This window comes from Xiphophorus hellerii, chromosome 17, assembly GCF_003331165.1.
Source record: "Xiphophorus hellerii strain 12219 chromosome 17, Xiphophorus_hellerii-4.1, whole genome shotgun sequence".
Lineage (NCBI taxonomy): Eukaryota > Metazoa > Chordata > Actinopteri > Cyprinodontiformes > Poeciliidae > Xiphophorus > Xiphophorus hellerii.
The window spans coordinates 11,442,262-11,465,020 of NC_045688.1; the positions used below are offsets into that span (position 1 = coordinate 11,442,262).

The 22,759-nt window shown below is 39.4% G+C and overlaps 2 protein-coding genes across 5 annotated transcripts in view; one reads left to right on the plus strand and one right to left on the minus strand.

Moving 5' to 3' along the window:
• Positions 1–398: 398 nt before the first annotated feature.
• nampt1 (nicotinamide phosphoribosyltransferase 1) lies at positions 399–19,872 on the minus strand. Its single transcript, XM_032590135.1, has 11 exons — positions 19,733–19,872; positions 13,594–13,750; positions 12,630–12,733; positions 12,172–12,300; positions 8,873–9,031; positions 6,790–6,926; positions 4,539–4,764; positions 4,341–4,460; positions 4,123–4,263; positions 3,887–4,021; positions 399–3,731 (listed from the first exon to the last, which is right to left on the minus strand). Exons 1-11 carry the CDS (start codon positions 19,784–19,786, stop codon positions 3,618–3,620), a joined length of 1,476 nt encoding a protein of 491 aa, XP_032446026.1. The 5' UTR covers positions 19,787–19,872; the 3' UTR covers positions 399–3,617.
• An 840-nt stretch (positions 19,873–20,712) lies between these two features.
• The window catches only part of gsap (gamma-secretase activating protein), a 37,220-nt gene continuing 35,173 nt past the window's right edge, over positions 20,713–22,759 (plus strand). The window contains exons 1-3 of one of the 4 annotated variants that reach the window (XM_032588975.1): positions 20,721–20,861; positions 20,899–21,040; positions 21,718–21,788. In XM_032588975.1, coding sequence (XP_032444866.1) covers positions 20,953–21,040; positions 21,718–21,788 — 159 coding nt within the window. In that variant the 5' untranslated portion in view covers positions 20,721–20,861; positions 20,899–20,952. Of the gene's footprint in view, positions 21,041–21,717; positions 21,789–22,759 lie in introns of all 4 variants that reach the window. The other 3 variants (XM_032588978.1, XM_032588977.1, XM_032588976.1) reach the window with 3 other exon arrangements.

Consider the following 22,759-nt stretch of genomic DNA (forward strand, 5'->3'; position numbering starts at 1 on the left):
TCAGAAAAAAACATGTTGAACCACTTTAAATTAAAACATGTTGCCTTTTGAAATAACATAAAAGGATCTTAAAATATATATGTATATCTTAATATAAATAGTAAATTGAATGGATTGTGTTGATTTTATGCGCGTTATTTGCTTTTAACATCCTTTGAAATGGTTGCGGCTGTTGACTTGTACTTCTGATTGGGTTTTTATGTGACGTTTCCCTTTGTGAGGACTCGAATATTGTGATTTTACTGCAATGCTTGAGTGATCCTTAAATAAACTAGACTCAGCTCAACGCCTGGCTTGTTTTTAGATGCTAGTGGACACTTGGGAGAAAATCCCGCCGCCGTCCGCCCGAGGACAATTTGGGATTTTATCTCGAACAGTGAAGCAGACAGAGAAGGAAGCATTTCAAACCAAGAGGGTGGCATTTTTAATCAGTGTACTGTTGACAATATAGCAAGTTATGTTAGTTAAAATCTCAGTTGTGTTGGGGGGAAAAAAAAAATAAAATAATTTGGAACAACATATACATACGATTAAAACAACGTAAAAGAAAAATCTAAATTATTCACAACCACTTATTCTTTTTTTTTTTCGTTTTTCTTTTTTTCTCTTTTTTTTTTCCTGTTCCATCCATCACACAACACGGCATTCACACAGGACTACGCTCACGCAGAAACTAAAAGGCCCGACGGTCCCAGGAACTGTCACGCCGGCCGGTTCCGTCGAACCGTTTTGGATATTCTTCTGTTGGTACAAAAATGGTCGTTCTGACAAAAATAATAAATCACATCTAGTCTTCCACCTAATCGTCCCTCTCTCCTTTCAGTTGCACCCCCTTGTTTTATGTACAAGTGAGAAGGCAGTATGGCCGCACTGTTTGTAAATGAGGATATTTACTGTGATATCTCTTTTTTTCCCCCCCCCTCCCTAGTCATACAAAATAATATTTTTCTGAGGTAAGAACTGAGATAGTATCAAAATAGTAAAATAATATTTTACTAAATGCACCTCATATTTGGAAAAGAAAACAACTATGGTCATTAAAACTGAATTACGGCAATAAAAGAGCAGCAACAACAGATGGGTAATAAAAATAAAAAAAATTATAAAAATAGCAGGTCAGAAGCTGTGATCTTCAATGTGTTTCAACAGTTTGATCTGAGCCAAACTCAAGAAATGGGAGTCGGGAGACATCACAGTTTCAGTTTAATGCTAGTGCGAATTAGCATTCAACCAAGTACGACCGATGCACCTAAAAATGGCTGATTTTCAGCTTGACTGCCACTGACCCAAAACTGACGGGTAAAACCAATCGATTTCTGACGAGTGAATCCACCATACCAAACTGCTACAAGGCTGAGGTTAAAACACTCTTTGGTGTAGATGCTGTTACTGAACAAAATCAGTGGAAGCAGAGCGATGTCAGGAGTTATTAAAAAGAAATAGCCTTCTCTAACACATCTAGGGTTCACTTTTGGCAGAGAGAAAGAAAGGCTCTCAGAAGATAACAGGAAGGCTAAACAGAGAACAACAAAGTTGGTTTGTTTTACCCTGTTACATTTTGGCCTGTCAAGGAAGATGCTGGATTTGGAAATAAATGACAGTTTTGTTTTTTTGGGGAAAAATGTCAAGCAAATACACAAGAAAATTACAGTTTTAGTAATGATGATTATGCTAACCAAGGTAGGTGTAACAGAAGATGCTAAATATAGCTTAAACTGTCAATTTGAAATTTTGTGTCATTTTAAAAAATGAGTTACACCTTGTTTAACAGTGGCTCATCTAACACATACACACAGTGTGACGTCACCTCTTGTAATACACATTGTACTGAATAGGCAAAAATCATATATTGGCATGTCGAAGCTTCACAAAACCAGAGATAGGTGCATCTCCACTAACTGTGGCCGACAAGGCGATACCGCACTGAGTCACGAATATGAGTTGGTGGAACTAAAAGAATCAAGGGACTTTTGCAGCTGCTAATATTCAGCTGGTGTAAAATGAGGAGGTGTAAAACGTCACGGGAATAAACCTAATCGTCACAACCAGCTGCTCTGTCCGGAAAGCTCCCCCCTCAAATATTATGCTTCCTGTGACGTCACCAACTCCGAGTTCCTCTGAAATCCCAGTGCAAGCTCTTCACAAAGTGAAAGTCCAACACTGGAAAGCAGGTCAACAAAGCATAGAAACCCATCGAGGCCTGAAAGCGCGGGCGACTCGGAGCAGATGGTGAACCGAGCCGATGGGTAAATGGGCATTCAATTCAACGGACAGCTTTGTTGACTGACTTAAGGCAGTGATACTGGAGTTTTGCTGATCTGCTCGACTGACTATAAAAAGACCACGTCCCAGCCCTGCGTCCCACCCCTACGCAGATTCAAAGGCCGACAAACTCTGTGTGTCCTCCAATCCTTCCATCAACAATTGCATTTGCATAAAGGAATACGACACAGTTGTTTAAAGGAAGAAGAATACCTGTACGCATACTCGCAAACACACGTATCAGGACAGACACTTGACATAGATTTCAGCCAGGAACCAGGAAATTAGAATCATTCATGGACACAATATCATCATCATCATCATCATCTTCATGCCAGTGAAGATAGCTTTTGAGATGGATATATATCTTTTTACATCATCTTACACAAAAGGCTGTGCATTAACCATCATGAAGATCTAAGCAAATTTTGAAATTCAGTATTCATACACACAAAAACTGCAAACATTCTGAATGGATACTTTATTGTCATTCGAGATTGTGAAATCGCTTTGAAATCGGATCTTCGTGATGAGAATGCACTACGGGCAAACATAATGAGACACAGAGAGACGACCGTTTCTCTACCTGCGGCGACGTGTCTGTGTTGGCAGCGCACACGTAACTACAGTTCAGGCTGCGACGATCAATTAAAAGCAGGACATTTTGGAAAATAATGTGACATTACCATCTATAGTTACAGTTAAAGGGTTTAGGATTAACTGCTACCGAGGTGACGCGAAACATGAACATTTAACGTATTTCAGTGTTTTCAGTGCACAGCAGTTCACAAGGGTCATCAATTCTTCCTTCACATAGAGGGCAAAGCGAAGCCGGTTCAAAATTGTGCCTTTCTTTTTCTGTACAGAACGACACGCAGAAGTGTTACCGCTTTCCCTCTTTGTCACAATCTGCCTCGGTTGGGGCACACCGCCCCGTCAGCAGTCGGCTAAACACATTCAGGGAAGCTGCGAAATATCCTGGCCTAACAGTGAAACAAGCTGAAATTCAATTTGAGGCAGCAGCACATTGATGCGGCTGGCTTGGATAGTATTTTACTGTTTGTGTTCTTACTTCTTGTACTACCTCGCTTTCCTTTAGGAGGAGTTGTGTTTATCTTTATAAACTAGTTTCCAAATTTTTTTCTCCTAAAACTTCCTCAGAATTTCGGAATTTGGATTAAGATTTAAAAAAAAGAAATCTTCAGGGGGGTTTTATGTTTTCAGGAACGTTTTTGTTTTGTAATTTGAGGTGCAAATGCCTCCATTTTTGATGTTGAAGGGTGAAAAGGTGAAGATCTGGGGAGTACGACTTCTTTTAGGCTTTAGAACGTGTCGGGGGTCCGGGATGGCCGCATTCAGTGCAGCAGCTCCTCAAGCTCGCCGTCTTTCAGCTTGGCATTGTCTCTGACTTCATCAAATGTGTAGTTCTTCACAATCTTCCCGTTCTGAAACACTGTGTGCAACAGGTCCTGAAAAAAAAACCAAACAGGTAAATACTTCTACTTCATTATGGTCTGTGCCTATAAAACGGACGACCATTTATGGTTTTAAAGTGACAAAATGGAGAAAATCTCAAGGGGTATGATTATTTTTGAAAGGAACGCTAACGTTTTTCCAAACTCACCACTCCATACTCCTCCAGATCCCCCTTGCCCTCCTCCAAAGTGACAAAATCTCCGCTCGGCGTCCGGTGCAAAGACAGGCGACCTTTCTTTGACCTCTTGTTGGGGTCTGCCACCGGATCCTTGAACACATTCACCTGAGAAACCACGCACACACACACACACACAAAAAAACAAAACAGTCTTTTGAGTTTTGAGTGTTATCGCATGTTTTACGCAGTAGTTTGCAAACACTCACCCCGAGTCCGTTAGTCACCACATAGCTGCATTTGAATGAGCAGTTGAGCAGATCTCTGGTCAGTTTTTGCAACAAAGCCCCTCCGGATCCAAAGGCAATGTTCTCGATGGACCACATGTGTTGTTTCATGCCTTCTACTATCTGATGAAACACATCCACGGTGTAAACTTAGTGCTGAAACCTTGAACGTCTATCGTAATATAACCAAGAATTCTTACCTCCTGCAGTGTGTTGATATCGACTCCATCTCCTTGAATGACTCTGATGTAAGGAGGCAGCACTTTGAAACCTTTACCGTTCTCGTGCACCGGAAACTTCTTACCCAGTATCTCCAGAACCTGACGGCGTTAAAGAGACTGTTAGCGACACGTTTGAGGGGATGTTTATCGGCTTGTTAAGATTTCCGTTATGTGGACCTTCAAAACCGTATCCAGCGGGTTTCCTGAGTCCGGTCGGACGACCAGCGGGGCATCCGCGCTGCGGGTCTCTATCAGCGGCCGCAGGTCCTCTCCCCAGATCTTCTCACAGGCGTTGTAGATGTCGTAGCTGTCACTGACGATGGACACAGGCACGTTGGGGAACTGCTTGATGATGTGCTCAAAGGCGTCTTTTTCATGGTCCTTCCCCCATGCTGTTATGGTACTGCAGAGAGGATTGTTTTTAGCTTTTGATGTTGTTCCAATTCAGGAATCAGTTTTATAAAGTGGCTGGCAAAATAGCTAAAGCTCCAACTTCGACGGATTATACTTGGATTTTAAGAGATAACCCGACTGAAAAGAGTGCCTAGTTGTTGTATCGTAATACCTGCAAATTATTATTACTGTAAAAATTACAACTACATACTAATCTAGTAAAACATTAAGATGTAGACAGATTTTACCCCAACAAGGATTGTAGAAGTTGATCAGTCACAACAAAATACAAAAAGCTTAATACTCTACAATTAATACTCTACAGCTCAAAAAGCCAGAAGGATTAAGATGCACTAAAATGAATTGCAAAAACTAAAAGAAGAAAAGACAATTTACTATCCAGAAACCTTCATTTAACACACAGAAGACGAAAACAATCTGCTGCAACAAACATTAAAAGCAGGGCACCGTGCATTGAAATACTCCCTAAAAAAATCAAAAAAATCAAGCTAAAATCACGACATTAATAAAATTGCACTTCTACAGACTTTCCAGAAGAGGGAAGTGTACACCATCTGTTATAGACATGAATTAACCTTTGAGATTTTATTCAGGTCATTACAGGCATAAACACTGTAGCTAAAGGTTAGAAAAAAACCTTAGACACTCCCAGGGTCAGAGGATTGCATAAGAAAATGATCAAGTTCAAGCAAGAAGCGATGAAATTTGAAGTGCAAGTCTAACATATTGTTATTTTATGTCAGGCTCAAGTTTGCTAAAGCTATAAAACTGACTGATTTGAAAATTATTTAAATCAGTAATGTATTTTTTTTTATAGAATCAAAGTCCTTTTTTCTTACTTTCAGTTTTACATACAAATCAAAGTGGAATTTTCCAGCGACTCCTCCCATAGAGGAAGAAATGAAACATGGCCGTTACACAGGAACTGCTATGACGACCCAAGCCAACGTCCCAGAACACAACAGCCCAACAGAAAAAAGGGGGTTCTTTGGGAGAGCAGTGACTGTCCTGGTGGAGTGTTTGCATAGGAGCAAAACTAAAGGCTTCCAGCTGACTTCCAGCCAATCAAAGCCACGCTCCGTAAATTAATCTCAAGAACAGCATAATAAGTGTGTGAGGGACACTGAGTAAATTAGCACCAACTTAAGTCATGCCGAGTTCATTTTCTTTCTGGCAAGAGAGATCCCCACGACACAAATGTCGACAGAAAAGGATTTAATAGGATACCTTTTCTCTTTTGAAAACTAATTTGAAAGAGTCACAGCTTTTGGCAATAATGTGGATTACTGTATCTCCATAGGACACTGACGATGTGCGTCAACTCTATACTTGTGTGAACATATAAAGCTAAAATGTGGCCTTTACTAATTCTCGAGAAGTAAAAATTTAATGATTTAAAGCAGAATTTAGCACTTGGGAAGAGACCTGTCATTATTGAAAGGAAATGTTCTATGTAACTAATCATGTTATTGGTGCCTGTCACTACAAATAATAGAGGAAAATTCAGTTTGTTACATCCACGGATATCCTTAGCAAACATGTTGGTGATAGATACAAGAGAACATGCTAAGTTAGCATATTGGCTAACTGTAGAATTTTAGCTAAGGATAGCATAAAAGCACTGTTAGCATGGCAGTCAGTCTCCACTACTGTTAACTAACATGCTAGTAACACTGCTGGTATTTTAGCTTACAAGCTACTGTTTGCAAAGCAGTGTTGGTTACTGTTGGTCAACATGCTATTTGTACCTTGTTAGGTAACACTAGCATTTTAGCTAATGTGAGCAGAGCAGCCAACTTTATGAAATGACACACGTAACTCAAAGACATTTAAGTCTAATAGATGCTAGCATACTTTTCATGCTAGCATTAACCAAATAAAGGTCAAAGCTAATGTATTTTGAGCCCAACGTATCGACAAACTACTTTATTATGAAGTGGGAGTCACAATCAAAATTTCTTCAGGAATATTTCCCTTTAAAATCTATAAAACCTTGAGAGAAGTGTTTGTTTACCTGTGCTCAGCTGCAGGTACTGAAAAGCCAGGTACTGGGTCCTTGGTGCCGTAGTACTTCTTAATGACTCCAATGCCAGCCACCGTGTCTGTGCCCTTGAAGTTCACCAAATGAGCAGAGGCTCCAATGCCCGCAGTCTGTGAATGATGAGCGATATTTAAGCATTTTCTGTAACACAGTACTAATTCATGTACATACAAAAAAGAGAAATAATGGTTTTAAGCTTAGCTTTGACGCAAAGGTATAAAACACAGCAAAGTTGGCTACGCTTTTGGCGTCTGACTTAGAATATTTGAGTGTGAAATAACGTTCTAAAGATAGAATATTTTTCCTGTATTGAATCTGTACACCAAGTTGTGAATTTATCATATTTTTCCTCTTTCAGTTACGGCAAAGGTGACTAACTCCAGTCCTTAAGAGTTGACTAAGCTTGAAATCAAATGGATGAAACACTTAATAAAAATCTCACCCAGTTCTCCAGAGGTCTGCTAATGAACCATTCATTTGATTCAACTGTGATGAATCAGGGCAACATTTAAGCACACATTACAATGGCTATTTAAGGTGTATGTATTACTTAGCAAAAAAGTCATTATGAACTATAAAGAGTAGGAACAGTAAATAAATTCTCTCCACGTCTTAAATACAGTGTACGCATTCATAAATCCCATCTTTCTTCAATTTAAGTTATGCTTACATCAACTATCTTGGGTGTGAAGCTATTACAAAAGGAAGAAAATTGAAAGTTGGCATCTATCATTATGAATAAGGGGGCTAAAAATTAAGTCCAAACAAGCACAGACATTGTACAGCTTTGTGTAAAAGTAACAATGTCAGTAGTTCCTACAGGATGCATGAGACAGAGAGAAAGACTTTCAGTAGCTAACTAACAGGAAGGCTGAGTATGGCAGAGTAGCTCAGTTTCATCATTTTGAACTTCTATCTGTTCTGGAAATCTTATCAAATCTGTATTATTTACAGCATACACACTGAGATTGCTATAAATGCATCAAGTAAAGCTAACCACACAAATGTAAAATGCTTAAGAAAGTTTCCTTAAAACATTTTGTCTTTGTTTTGAAATAGCACAGCATAATGTTGTTCCTGGACTTAATATAACTAATGCAATTGACATGACGCCGGCTCCGCCCCCATGCGGAAGTAGAGCAGTCCTCCGACAACCACACTCTTATTAAGGCAGACTAACGGACCTCAATGCGTTACGCTAGACATTTTTTGAGTCATTTTTGCCTTGTATACCAACACTGAGGCAAAGACGGCGGGCAAGAAAATTCTGTAACTAGTCCTACGTCAGGTCTGTAAGGTTATTAGCGGGAAATAAGAAATCAACAATAAAGCCCAAGAGGACAAATGAGGGACAAAAACGTCTGATTGGATGCAAGTGTGAACGCTGCAGGACAAAGTGGGTGAGTAATTATTTAAATAATATAAGGCTTGTGAAAATCGGCCTTCAGGAAAATGCTTAGAAATAAACAGTAGTATGAAACGGTGTTTAAATGACAATATAGCAGTTAGAGCAGTCTGTTTTCATGCTGCCATGGAGCTACAGTAGGAATCTACACGCATAAAATTCAGCATAACTGCCTATTGATCTGGAAATGATTTGATGTTTAGGATTGTTATTTTAATTTAACTGAGTTGTGAGTCGTTAAGACGGAGCTATCAATATCGTTATGACAAAAACTGGGATGTTTACTACCAGTTACCTTCGTTGACAACTTGGGCCGTGATTATCTATTATTTTCCTCCAAATCTCTCTGACTGCAGCGTGTTTTCTATGATAAATACTGAACGCTGATTGGTCAGTTGCTGACAAGTGCCCTGGAATGATTGGGGGAGGACTGCTCTACGTCAGCGTGGGGGTGGAGCCGCCGTCATGTCAATTATGGCATAAAGGCTGGAAGAAATATTTTGAATAGCGTTCTTCCATCTTCTTATATTGAAATCACAGTGTCTGATTGGAGATTGAAGACAAAAGCTGTCAAAAATAGTGATTTTAAATCGGCTACTCAAACTAAAAGTATTAAAATCTGTCTCTGTTATCATTTACTCGGCTTCATACCTCTTGTGAGGACACACCCCTGTAGCCAAAGTCATGTAGTTTATACTCCAGTCCCTCCAGGTTCCCAGAGGTCTCCATCAGGTACTTGGCAAGGATCTTCTTTTGCTCTCTGGAGTTGGTCGCCACTGTAACCGGGTACCAGATCTGAACAAGAATAGTCTGATAGAATGCAGAAAATAAATAAATAAATAAAAAATTAGTTTTTACAGACTTATGTTAACAAGGACTGAAAAATTCTTACTACGCAACAGCCTGGTTTTACTGTACTCACTGGAACTAAAGCCTAAAACTAACAGGCGCTAGAGGGATGAAAGCTGAGAGCTCGTTCACACAAGGCCAACTGTGGGGAAAATACATTCCTGGATGCTTCGTGCTTCGATAGCAGAGTCAATGATTGGATGTAAAAGCAAGCCGCTTATTCCCTGGATGGGAAATTTCATAAACAGTTATATAACCATAATGCATGTGTGTTTTGTATAGGTCTTCGCCCACGTACTTTAGAATAAATGCAAATTGTTTGCCAGATTTATAGTACAGATCAGATTTATTATCAATTACTGATTTTTCTTTTCTTTTTAAAGAAGTTTGACAGGCGGACGTCTCTTTTGGGAAAAAAATAAAAATCCAAGTCTCTAATTCTGAGGACTATATCACATAAAGCACCGTAAAATATTTTGCGGCAGATTAAACACATTTTTAAATTACAAATATATCCCATGCTTTGTTGTTTTGGTTTCAATATGCTCAAATCAAAATGCACGAAAGTGAAATTTGATGCATTTAACGAAAAAGGTAGAAAAAGGAATCCCAATTTTTCCATGCCTGACTCAGTGGGAACACTGCCGATTGCAATCTCTGTGACTGGTTGATTCCTCTCTGACATTTACCAAAATAGTCGACACTTGGTTTTTAAGTGCGCTGCACCTGCAGGTGTTAACCTGCTTAAAGTGGGTGGAGAGAGAACGCACACAAAGCAGAGCGGCTTCTTGGAAGGCAATTTATTGAGCTTCCAAAGAAATAATCAGAGATGTTGAAAACTGTAAAGAACCTGCTGTGTGAAACTACCTGGCAGCTCTATGTTCATTTTTTGGAATTGATCCAGTTAGCAACTGAAAATTTTATTTGAAGTACCTGTTGCTAATTTTTCCGAGCTAACTGTTAGACAAAGAAACCGACTTTTTTTTTTTTTTTTTTTAACATACCCTCTTCTCTTACCTCAACTTACTGGTGCTATATAGGAGTTAGTTCTGGGGAGTTTGAAGAACATGGAAGGTTCACGGGTCCGTTACCTTAAACGTTTGTTCAATCATGATCTGATCGGACCAAAGAACGCTGTTCAAATTCATTGTTCTTATGATTTAGTGTAAAGATGTCACTCTTATCTGCAGTTCTCTAGCAGTGAGTTGTGGGTCTTTTTTTTATTACCATCCTCATTACTGTAAATGGTAGCAAGATAAACCGTCCACAAATAACTTTAATGAGTTGTTAAGTGAGCCTATGGTAATATTGATAAGACAGTTATTTAGGTTATGTAGGACTCGGGGAGGAGTTTATCCTTTAACATCACAGCAGATAAAAAAAGTAATCAGAGCTACAGAGTTTAGCTGAATGGGTTCCTTCTCACATGCTTCATGTTGTAAAAAGAAACGGGAGCCGTCGCTAAACTATCGGCTTGTGATTTTCACAGCAGAGATTTCACATGCCGGTCTAGACAGCTTTAGGAATTAGCTGGATGATCTAGTTGTGCCTGCATTTTTACGTCAGTGCGGGTTCTGAACGCTACTTGGAAAAATGCAAGATTTTGATCAGACGTTTAATCTGAGGCAAAGCGAGAAAGCATAAGAAAACTCATCTGTGTAGAAAGTATAACAAACAACAACAAAAAAAAAGGTCCCAAATCTTCCATGTAACTTTCCCTGCACACATTGTGCAGCTCGTTTCCGCCGTCTGACTCTCAGCAGGTCGCATGCCTCCTCAAATATAAAACATCGTATGGACTCGTGACGGTCGGAGTTGCAGTGGAATTTGTGTTGTGCGGAAAAAAAAAAAGAATTACACGTCTCCTCGTTTAGTATCCTTAACCTGATTTTAGCCTCACGTGCAATCGCAGTCTCAAAAAAAAAAAAAAAAGAAAAAAAAAAAAGGCCCTCAGGCATTCCAACTTAACTTAGCCATTTCCAGGAAAAGAATAAAAAGAGACAAATGTAGAAAATGTTGGGAAGAAGGAAGTTTTTGAAACATCCAGAAGGTACAGAAAGATATTACAAAGAGAATAGAAAACAGAAGAGAGGACAGAAAGAGCCAGAAGCATTGACCCAGTGACGCAACCCAAGGACATCAAGATGACCGCCGAGGCTAATTTTACACCAGGCATGAATAATGTCTCCATGTGTGCGACCAAGGAGGGGGGGAGGGCTGTGAGGGGTTGTTTCAAGTGTGTATTTATACAAGGAACAACACTCACAAGGTGTACATGTGTATAAGTATGTGGGTGTGTTTGAGTGTTGCCACAATGTAAATTCCTACTACAACAGTCACGGTGTGCGCATCCAAAAGTGGGTGTGGCTTTCAAGGTATGCTTTTCCTTCCTGAATGTTGAAATCTGTTTGAGAAACGTCTGAGAGCGACGAGCGAAAACTTATTTGCAAAAGGAAAAGAGAAACAGACGTTAGAGGCGGGGACAGATTAAGTATTACTCATGCTGCTCAAAGTCAGTTTAGCCAAGTCGCTGTTGCGGCGCCTGTTCGCTGAGAATGACACATCGGTCACGTTTCTAGAAATCCGAACTACGAGGATGTGATTCCGCGCTGCTCATTATGAGAAAGCAGGATCCCTGCGGCTTTTACATGATGCCATTTCATGACGACGTCAAAATCCTTGGAAGGAAGGAAGGAAGCAAATTGACTTAAAAAATCATTCCAAGTTAAAAAAGATGCTTAAGAACAATTTGTTCCAACAGATCTGTGGTTTGGTCAGGTTTAGAAGAAGAAAAGTTTTAACGAGGACAATGCTGCCAAGAGAAAAACTTGATGGCTGAAGCTTTAGCTTGTAGGGTTTGTCTTTGTTAAACAAAACTCTAATTAGGTTGCCACTGAGTTGTGCAACGTAACGAGTGGAGAAATTGACAGCTATTTTCAAAATAGAGCAGGAACTACTGGAAACACTCCTGCTGCGGCAGTCCAGTACGGAAAAACTAAAGACAAATTCATAGAGAATGACCGTGTGAAATAGATCACAACACATAAAATCAGACGGCATAAACATGAATATGGAACTTCAGAGAAACTAAGCAAACCTACCTCCACCCAGTTAGTGAGCCAGTAGCATTCGGGATCTGTGCTCTCCACTGTGAACAAAACATTGCCTCTGGGAATGACGCTTCCTTCCGGCACTGCCTTGATTTCGATGGGAAGATGGCCGTTGTATTTCTGCAAAAAGCAAATATCGCTGTGAGAACGCTGGAGAAGCTTTTATGCTGTATTACTTCAGCTTTGCAGAGAGGTTTTTACAAAAAACTACAAATGTTTTAGAAGTCATGAAGACCACCTTAAACACAACATTCTGCAATACAGGAATGCTTTTAGGTTAACAACTGCAGAAAAAAAAATAGAATGATCATATCTGATCCTTACTAAACAAAAAAAAAGACAACTTTAATAATTATAATTTGAGTGAGAAGGAAGGAAATAGGTAAATTAAGATTGAGGAAAAGAAAGCAAGGAAGGCAAAAATGAGCAAATAAACAGCAGTTCCTTACCTCCAAAATGTAAGTCCAGCCCTTCTCATTAAAAACATCATCCTGGAAATGTTCCCTGTACACCTCCTTTGCTTCCTGAATCTTCTCTGGAGTCACTACCTTTCCTGAAGAGGAGGGGGGAAAAGAAGGGAAAAAAAGGATGAGGAAAGAGAGAAATAAAATAAAAGAGGACAGAATACAGGCAACAAGTCATTAGGACGCTAATCTGTCGTTTATTGCTGTAAATAGTTTAGAGGCTTCCTGTGCATGCTGACAGGGCGTTCTTATCCAACATCACACGCAAACACGCCAAAAACCTACATGTATGACTCCGAGTCTAAACCGCTTTTTAAAATATAGAAGAGGGAGGAGAAAAGTGAAACGCGAAAAGGAAAGTTTCACTTTTGGGGTACGTGGAGAGAACTGAGCATGCAAAAAAAAAAAAAAAAAAAGAAGAAAAAAAACCAGAACTCAAACTTTTAAAGTTCATAGAACTTACATTTTACCACCACACTTTTCAGATTTTACTCAGTAATAATAGAAAAAATTTCACGCCCCCACTCTTGGCTTTCTGGGGTTCGCCGACGGTTCTTTGATGCCCGGCCTCATCGCTGAGCGAGGCGAGACGCTCGGCGTAGACGACACGTCTTTCTCCCTCAAACAGTGAGGCGGCAGCTGTGCTTTTGTCTCCCACTCTCTGTGTTCTCTCTCCCCCCCTCACCTCTGCCGCCACACTGTGAAATCCTCTTAAGAAGCAGGAGGCAGAGGCTTTCTTTCAGCTTTCTGTTGATCACCGCTCATGTCTCTCAGGAACTCTTTGGAGCATCAGACTTCACCTACTTTAGTTAATTAGAGCAAATAATCTTTTTTATGCCGAGTTCAAGGTTGCTTTTCATTATTATTTTTATTTTTTGGCTGCTTGACGTTTTTGATTGTGTTTATTAGAAAATTTACCTTGTAGTGCAAAAAAAAAGAAGAAACGTACCTTTTAAGTATTTGTGAAGGATGTACTGCAGGCCGTAAAAGACGGTTTTGTCATATTTGACTTTTCTGCTTTTGCTGGGATCCGTCCTCTTCTCGCGGCACTCGAAGTAGGAGTACACTTTACTCGTGTTGGGGGGGTACTGTTTGTAATGAGTCACCTGTCGACACATAAATACAATTTATTAAGATTTACTGAAGACTGGCCCGCTAAACACCATCAGGAGGAAAACAAAAAACAACAAAAAGAAAAAACAGGAAGACATCTCGTGAACTCTAATCACACACTTCCTTCCCTTAGTTGTTAGCTCATTGAAAAGCTTCACAATGCAGGATTTCAAAGCTGCTACAACTCACGTACACAAACTGGGACATATTATTACATTATAACCATGAATTGGTCCCTTGAGCCTGGCTTATGTGTAATGTAGCGTAGATAGTGTCACATAAATCCCAATGAAAACTGTTGAAATTTATGACTGCAATGTAGTAACCCGTACAGAAGTTCAGAGTGTAAATACTTACGCAACAAGCTCTACCACTGACATGCGAAAGGAGGAAAGTGTTATTTTGCGTGGTTTTTAGTTGAGGTGGGCATATTGAGTCACAACACGAACAGCAAAAATAACTCAGATGGTACACCTGCTTGAAAATGACAGAATGTCTTAAAAAAAAGAAAGAAAACATGTCTCTTCTGGAATGATAAATGCACCAATTACCTCAGATTGAAATATTCTTATAAAGCGGACCCTCGTCTGTCGCGCTCTTGTGTCAAATCAAAAAAAAAACCTCTTACAAAAACATCACAATCGGAACAAAAACGTGTCGGATTTTCAACCTTCTCCTCCGTCCCGACCGCGCCATTGTTCGCGGAGCGAGTTTTGCGTGCCTCATGCGGGATCCTCTAATCTACTGCAAACAAGCAGCGGCCAAACTCAGCGGCTTGTAACTTAAGTAAACAGTCTGAGACGTGTCCGGGCGTGTTTCGGACACAAACTGGAACAAAAACTGAAAATAAAGGATCATGCTCTCCCAGATGGCTGGTGCCACACGGGCATCAATTAAATCTCAAATGAGTACAGAAATGTCCTCGGGGTCCTACTGGAGGATTCAATGATTTAACCCTTTTGGCGCCGCAGCACAGAATCCACTCCCTGCATTTGTAGCCGCAGAGAAGAAACGGTAGGCAGAGTTTTACGAATAAACGAATGAGTCAAAGAGTAATTAAGAGCAGAAGACGGCATTTCCCTCGACTCAAAGTCGCACGTTTGTCCTTCAGTCGGCGACAATCTCTCAGGGATAAAATAAAAGAACGTAATTTTGCACATGACAGGTAGATTTAAAGACAGGGAGGCAGAGGGGAGTAAAGGAGCGGCTCCCAGGCCCCAGCTGACACGCCGGCAGCAGATAAATGTCAACGAACGACTGAGTTTCTTTGACCTTACCGTGTCCTTTCCTTGGAGCTTTCGAGGACTCAAAATAGAGCCGAGACGCTGAACACGACACTGGGCCGGGACCGCGTGAGCTCATGTTCTGCTCCACGCGCCCTGATGTTTACCGGCACGCAGCGTTTTCAAATTCAAAAACCTAGAAACCGGTTTATCGTCCAAGGGTACTAACCGTTTATTGGCTGCTGTAACAGGACAAGAACGAAAAGCAATTAGATAACAAAAGGGAGGACAACTAGATTACAGATCAGACTCCATTTAGTTCATACGACAGATTTATTTAAGGAAGCAACATCAGCATGATCGGAATAAGATGGGTCAGCCGCAGAGAGGTGTCATGGTACTACGACCTGGGAGATCTGAAGCAGTTCCTGAAAATTTCCAAAAGCAAAGATGACAAGATGAAGTCTCAGCCAATCAGCACCCAGGTGTCATGGTGTGCCTATAATCGTAAAGATAAGAATAATGACGATGTGTGGTGTTTCTTTTCTCCCTTAACTATTCTGCGTTTGACTCATGGTGGTGGCAGCATCATGCTGTGGGGATTATTTTGATCAGGAGTAACAAGGAAGCTCACCAGAGTTGATGGTAAGATGGATGGAGCTAAATACTGGAAAATACTGGAAGAAAACCTGTTAAAGGTTGCAATATATATATATATATATATATATACATATATATATATATACATATGTATATATATATTTATGTTTTGTTACAACACTAAGAATGGCAGGAGGATAGTGTTGCTTTGCATATCTGAAGCTACACGTATGAAGATTCCCTTTCCGTTCGATGCCAACGTTGAACAAGAAAACAGCTGCGGGCGAAAACAGAACAAATCAGATGATTTGGTTTAATTACACCAAAACACGGAGCATTTGGCAGGTCAACCCAAGCGCACGCGTACATGTCACGCCTCCCGTTTTTTTTATGCGACATTTACCACCCTCATGGTGACAACTTTCAAGCTGTGAAGCAGATTTTTCCGTGACTTCTAACTATTTTTTCCAACATTCGTAGGTGTTGCACAAACACCGCACGCCTGCACCTGCGGCGTGACACCGGACTTGTGTATCCAGACAAAAGGCACACTTTAATGGCTTATCAATAAAAGCACAAGCTGCTTTTACTGACAAAACAACACATGCACAGCACTTATTCTTTTGTGCAAGAGGCTCAAACTGATTCCAAATAAGCCTTAGAGAATTAGTGTTTGGCTTAACCTACCTTTGGCATGACTCAATTATTTTATGGGACATAACTTTAAAAGAAAGAAAGAGAAAACTGCACCTTTGCATCCACTTTTGTCTATTAAGACTAAACTTGGGCAAAGTATTAAGAGTTTATTTCAGTATAATTCAGCTGACATCATTTATGATTATGCATTATTTATGCCGTTTAAGCATTTTTTCCCCCCCTGACTTCAAGGTATAAAATGTTCTTTCTTGTTATAACTTGAAATGTGACCAAGTTGTAATAGCTGCTAAATGTCCTTTTAATGACATGATATTCTCTCCTGCTCCTTGTAAAGTAGTGCAGTACTGCCCCTCCCCGACCTGTTTCTTCACACCGTCAGTCATCAGGCTGAAAGAAGGCTCTTACACTAATGCCTTGCTCACAAGAAAAATTATTTGATTTCTTTAGAAATAGTTTTAATTGCGTAAATCAAAGAGGGTCATGGCGTGGAAAGTAAAAAGAAAGCGCCACCCACTGGTCTTATTGGGTAATAGAATTTGTTTTCTCTAAACAAAACTGCAGAGAAGTGTATTATCCTCCAACTAAATTAGACATTTACTGTACACTTTTGCTCAAGCATATGGATAAAAATGCGACAGGTAACATTATTTAAATGCTATATTATGAAATATAACTTGTACCAAACTTGATACATGAAATAATTTGAGTTTGTTCAATTTAAACATGCATTTTGTAGCTTTTATCTGAAATTTCCCAGTCATATTGAATACAGTTAATTTATTTCAGTGACTTATATAAATTGATGTACACATCGGTGTTTTAAAACCTTCATTTCTGTTAATTATAACACAACATTTTACGATTAGGATGATACAGACACATAAGCCTCGCTGGAATAGTCAAATTTATTAAATATGACTGTAGATTATAGTAGATCATAAGCTTGAAATCCCTTTTACACCAGCAGTTCCTCTTGAAAAAGGAGCTGGCCGTGAGTAACTTTAATATTTGGATTTTAACTAACAAAAGATACAACATGTTTGTTTCAGGAGCAAAATACTTATTTGGGTTTGCAGGAAAGCACAAATGTCTAAGGATGATAAAAATCTCACCAGGGTTTATTGCTTCTCTGCTTTATGGGGTTTGTAGTTCTGTCAGAATCTAATAAAACCTGTATTCCTCAACCAGACGAAACTACAAAACACACAAAAGCTTAATAACCAGAGACGTAATAACAACTCAAAGTAAAAATTTAACCAAAACTAAACATAATTTGGTTTATTTTTCCTACTTTTTAGTTCCTGGAACGAGTATTTTTATGTTAAATACACATTTAGTGATTGAAAAACCCATTGACGTTACTTTATCAGCCACTTGAATGCTATCATGCTACATATTGATGCTCTTTTGGGTAAATTGCATCATATTTTTCCTTAAGCTCGTCATTCAGTAAGAAACCTTTGTGGGCTCAGGCTCATTTATGATGCTACGCTATGCTAATATTATAAAATGAGTCATTACTTACTACGTACATGAATTTTCCAGCGACACGTTTGCTCATCTAGACTTATCTTGGTTTCCTTTTCACATAAATGAAACTACGGGTGTGTGCACAAGTGCCGACCCATTTATCTTCTAGCATTTGCAGTATGAAGGTGAACCTGAAACTAATTTGGATCATGTCGATTTTTATGGCTCGTCTGAGACGCACTATGTTTTAATTAATGTAATTCATTCTTTTCTTAATTAAAAACAACTATTTGTCCAAACACTTTATTGGTTCACTCAGTACAAGAAAATACTATCTTATCTAGCTGCTGTTCATTATGATTTATGAAAGCAAGATACCAAAGCTAATTAAAGGTCAAATACATTGTAACGTGTAAAATAGTTTGAATTTGAGCTACGCCAACAAGCATACTTAAAACTAAACTGAAACTAAAGAAAGCAGAAAGCAAAACCAGTCCACATTTAACCTGCCCAGCCTGAAGCACATTTTGTTTTAAAGAATTATAACAATATCGGTCCGTTTTAGCTACAACTGACTCAGCGGTTTTAATTCTCTGTTTGCTATCCTCAGTATAATGAATTTCTTGAAAATATATTTAAAATAATTACTTTATCACACACTTCATGCAATCTAAGAACATGATCAGAATCTGTGATAGTTTTGGTTCCTGTCATTGCTAACTTGGATTTTTTTTTTTAATACGTAATTTTATTTCTGAAGAATATCACAACATAGAAATTAATGAGGAAATCTCTGCCATCTAGGTTCACGCTTCCAAGCCAAGCTGATTTGATTACTGGGCCGATTTTGCTGCAGAAAGCATCTGACACTTACCACATACTTCTGCTTTTTTATATGTTTCACAGATTTTACAAGGTTATTTCAATTTCATTAAATTTGTGAACAAATGCTTCTTATTCCTTCCCAAAGCTGGCGTCATCACACAACCTACTCCTCGGCCGAGCTTCAACATTCAACAATTTTCTTAATAAACTCATTATAAAGGTGCACCTTTGGCATTTTAGACATTAATAGTTTGGATATTTTTGCCTACTTTCACACAGTCCGACTCTCCAATAACAGCAACAACACCTGCTCAACACTATTCAGTGACTGCACTCTTTAGTTTAAACTGGATTTTTTAAACAAATATTATTTTCTCATTAAAAATATATATATGACAGCTTAATTTTACCTAACTGTGGGCGTTAGCTAGTTAGTTTTGCTTGGCATTCTGCACTCATCATCAGCATCCTGTTGTCACATGACTTTTACATGGAAACCACTGCCTACGTGCTATAAAGTCATCACACGCACATTTGGTTTGTGTGTACATTGTAATTAAGAGTCGGTTTTTTATTTTGCCATTACAGCCTCCATTGCTGGGGTAGAAATTTTCCGAGCGGATAAATAAATAGCACGACTTTGGACCCAAGGCAACCCACGCGGGCACGAAAAAGAAATGAGAGCGTTTCTCTTTTAACTTTCAGTTTTGCTTTCTCGAAAGTCCCTCCATGTTAATGTTTCACCCACCGTTGGACAGTGAGACTTTGCCCAAGTGTGGCCCACCCGGACGATTCGCAAAGCACTTGGTAGCTGTTGGCCAACATTGGCTTTTTTAAAATATATATATATATCTCAATCCCCTCTTTCAACCTCTTGCGGTCTCTGTAAGCTAGCTGGCTAATTCAGCTAGCTGAATACAACCATGACCAACCGATTCCATAAAAGCAGCAGCCATCCAGGGTGGGAGTCTGCTAGCTCACAGAGAAATGCCGCCTATGTGGATTTCTCTCTCGGCGGTACCAGTGCTCCCCTCCTCCAGCTCATTATGCCTGCGCTATCCCGAAAAGACACCGGCCACGCAGAGCAGCGTGATGGCCTTGGGTCTGGTGATGAAACCACCTTGACTTGATCAATTTCCATTCCGTGCTCACCTCGCTCCCACCCGGCCTCCCCCTCCGAACCCACCCTGGACACCGTACCTTGTAGGAGTCGGTCGCTAGCAGTATGTTGAAGTCGGTTTCTCTCGGCTCCATCTTCCCCTCCGAGGTTGTAAGTCGCGGCTGTCAGTGTGTTGTGTTGCGCGCCCTACTGCCAGAGGCACCAGAAAGTGAGGGGAGGAAGGACAAGCGGACGGGGGAAGGGGCGGACGCTGTGTCGTCACAAAATCTCCGGCAACTCTCGTTTATGTTCGGGAGTCACTCGGCTTAAACAAAGATCGTGTATATTTACAAAGAAATCTCAAACAATTTTCTTCTACAAGCCTCTGAGACAATGTTGCGTTTTAGATTTAGAAAAGGAAATACCCTTCCTACCCAACTTTTTTTTTAAATATTTTAAATAGGCACAGGGATATAATAAAGGTGTATTTTTAAGTATGTAATTTTGAAACAACTAGCTTTTGCAAAAAAAAGGAGCATACAGGTTCAAATTCTGCAATAAAAAAATTAGTAAATAAATAAATAAATAAATAATTTTAAGAAAATAGTTGATGCATGGATTGGATGAATTCATCAATAATTAAATGCAAACACATCGGTATACTGCGGACTGAAACACTTTCTGTTCAAAAGGAAATCCTTCCCATAAACATTTACATACAATATATTACATAATTACGGGAGTAAGCACGTCATTTATCGTACATAATTGGTGAAACTGAATGTTGGCTGCACTGCACACCTTATGTTTTTCTTCTCATATTTTCGGTAGATCATACAAGGTCGATCATACAAGTCGTCATCATAAATGCTAGGGTGACAACTGCTTTATTTTTCAGCTTTTCTTTCTAGGCTGAAGTTATGACACACAACCGCGAAGTGCTGCCACAGTGGGAGGCCAGAGTGGCACCGGCGCAGTGAGACATTCCATCCCGCTGGACGGACGCTTTTCTCGGCCAATGGTAGCGATCCACTCCGCGCTCTCATCCCGGCGGAGGGCGTGGTTAACTCTGGAGCAGCGTGCCGTTTCCGCATGTCAATAAAAAGAAGTCTGACATGTAGAGAGGAAGTATGATCTAGACAAAGCCTACGAGTGCTGTTTCTAGTTTTGCCTGTTCGCAAAGTAGGCATAAAAAAAAAAACCAACCCATGCGGTCACATGATGAGCAAGGGAAACCAGATGTTAGGTGCTGCCCAAGTTTAAGAAGGACACTATTTTCTGTGGACGGATGGTACCGTAAAACAAAAGGACTCTATAAGACATGCTAAAGCTGAAGGAACAGTTTGATCTGGAGAGAGACGTGGTGTTTGATCTCCTCAGGAAAGAGGCGTCGGTGTGCAGGGTGAAAGGTGAGGCGTTCAGGTGTTAGCGGAGTAAGTTTGTTAAAAATTCATGAATGAGCTAAAATGCTTAAGATTTAACGTGCGTGCTCAGCAAATGTATTAAAAGCCAACTTTAGTCAGCTGGAAGGAAATCTGAACGGCTGTGATTTGTTGCGTTTACGAACACTGCATGTAATGAACAGCAGGTGGCGCTATTTGCCTTGTTATAAGGAGGAAACGTTTCAAAACAATGCACATAATAGTAATGACGCATGTGTAAACAGCCATAAAAAAAAATGAGATAGAAAATACTTGGGGATATTTGGAGCTCTGTCGTGCAGCATTTTACAATGTGTTGAATAATTTAAATGCGTTATGCCCCGTAAAACAATAAGTCTGTAGTTTATTCTCACAAATAAAAATCAAATAACTGAAACGTGGTACATTAAATTTGTATCTATAAAGACGCAATTGTATAATTGTGAAGCGAAACGCAAAATCAAATTCTAAATTTATTCTGAAATATTTTCAAATAAGAAAATTGAAATGTCACATTTTAAATCAAAGGATGGTCCAGTCAAAGTTGAGACCTAAATTCGATTCAGAATCTGTAGCAAGTCTTGGAAATTTGACCAAATATATATATATATATAAAGTGGTATGAATGTTTTTGAAAGGCATTGATGATAACGTTGCACTTGCAGAATACTCTGAAGATGTGGACACTCGTATCCTAAACATCGAAAGAGATGGGAGTGTACTTTACTCTTGGAAGGTAAGCTTCCAAGAGAATTTTTGTATTCTCACATATAAGATTAACTTTATGTTGGTGTCATTGAAAATGCTTTTTCTTTCCATTGCTGGTATTTTAGCAACACGCATGCCCAATTACATTAAAGTAATAACTCTCATAACGCATGTAATATTGAAGATATTTGTCATTTGATGAGTGTAATAGTGTATAATTATAATTATTATTACACATCAGAAATCATTATACATTGATGCATTATTAATAAGGCTCTCTCATAAAAAGTATTCTTATATGATCATGGCTTTAAGGCTGCTTCACACTGTGTTGAATCCATCATGAGTGAAACATTAAAATTCAAGGTTTTCCTATGTGTCTGCAATCCATCCTCAAGTTGGAGCTATCGAAAAAAAAAAAAAAAAAACCCTCCTCTCTTCATTCTGCTATGAATCAGCTTGACACTTTTGGGTATTTTTGGAATCGTTTCTAGAATTGGAAACTAACGTCTGCTCTTTTGCTGCAAGGTATGAATGTTTAATGATGGACCCCCTGAAGAATGTGTTGCTCTTGGAGGTTGAAGAGTCTGAATGGCTGTCAGGTCTTTTAAGGGTCCGAGTTGAAAGGGATTGTTTGACCCCCCCCCCCCATCTAGTATGATTGTACTTTAGTATTTATATCAGGCTTTTTATTATATATATAAAAAAAACTGATTCGAAGTTATTTTAGCAAATGTCTTTCAATCCCATTCAGTTCATGTCCTATATGGCAAGTAGAGCTACTTGCTTCAGGCAGATTAAGCGTATTAACCACATATTAGCACAGGAAATGGGGGCTGGGGGTGGGTGGGCTACTTGGGTTGAGCGTAAAATAAAGCAACTTAACTCAAAATAAATTTCACAAAAGCAGCATAAACGAATTCAAAAATGGCTTTAGCTGAAGGAAGTTTGAGAATATCCTAATGAATTTTAATTGAAAAAAGGCTAACTGAGAACAAT

Excerpts from the sequence above, each read along its gene's own strand:
- nampt1 (XM_032590135.1), bottom strand. The coding sequence starts at position 19,786 with ATGGAGCCGAGAGAAACCGACTTCAACATACTGCTAGCGACCGACTCC. Across the intron at positions 4,765-6,789 it reads GTACCTGCAGCTGAGCACAG|TACCATAACAGCATGGGGGA; the intron begins GTAAACAAACAC and ends TCCTCTCTGCAG. Across the intron at positions 4,264-4,340 it reads ATATCAACACACTGCAGGAG|ATAGTAGAAGGCATGAAACA; the intron begins GTAAGAATTCTT and ends GTGTTTCATCAG.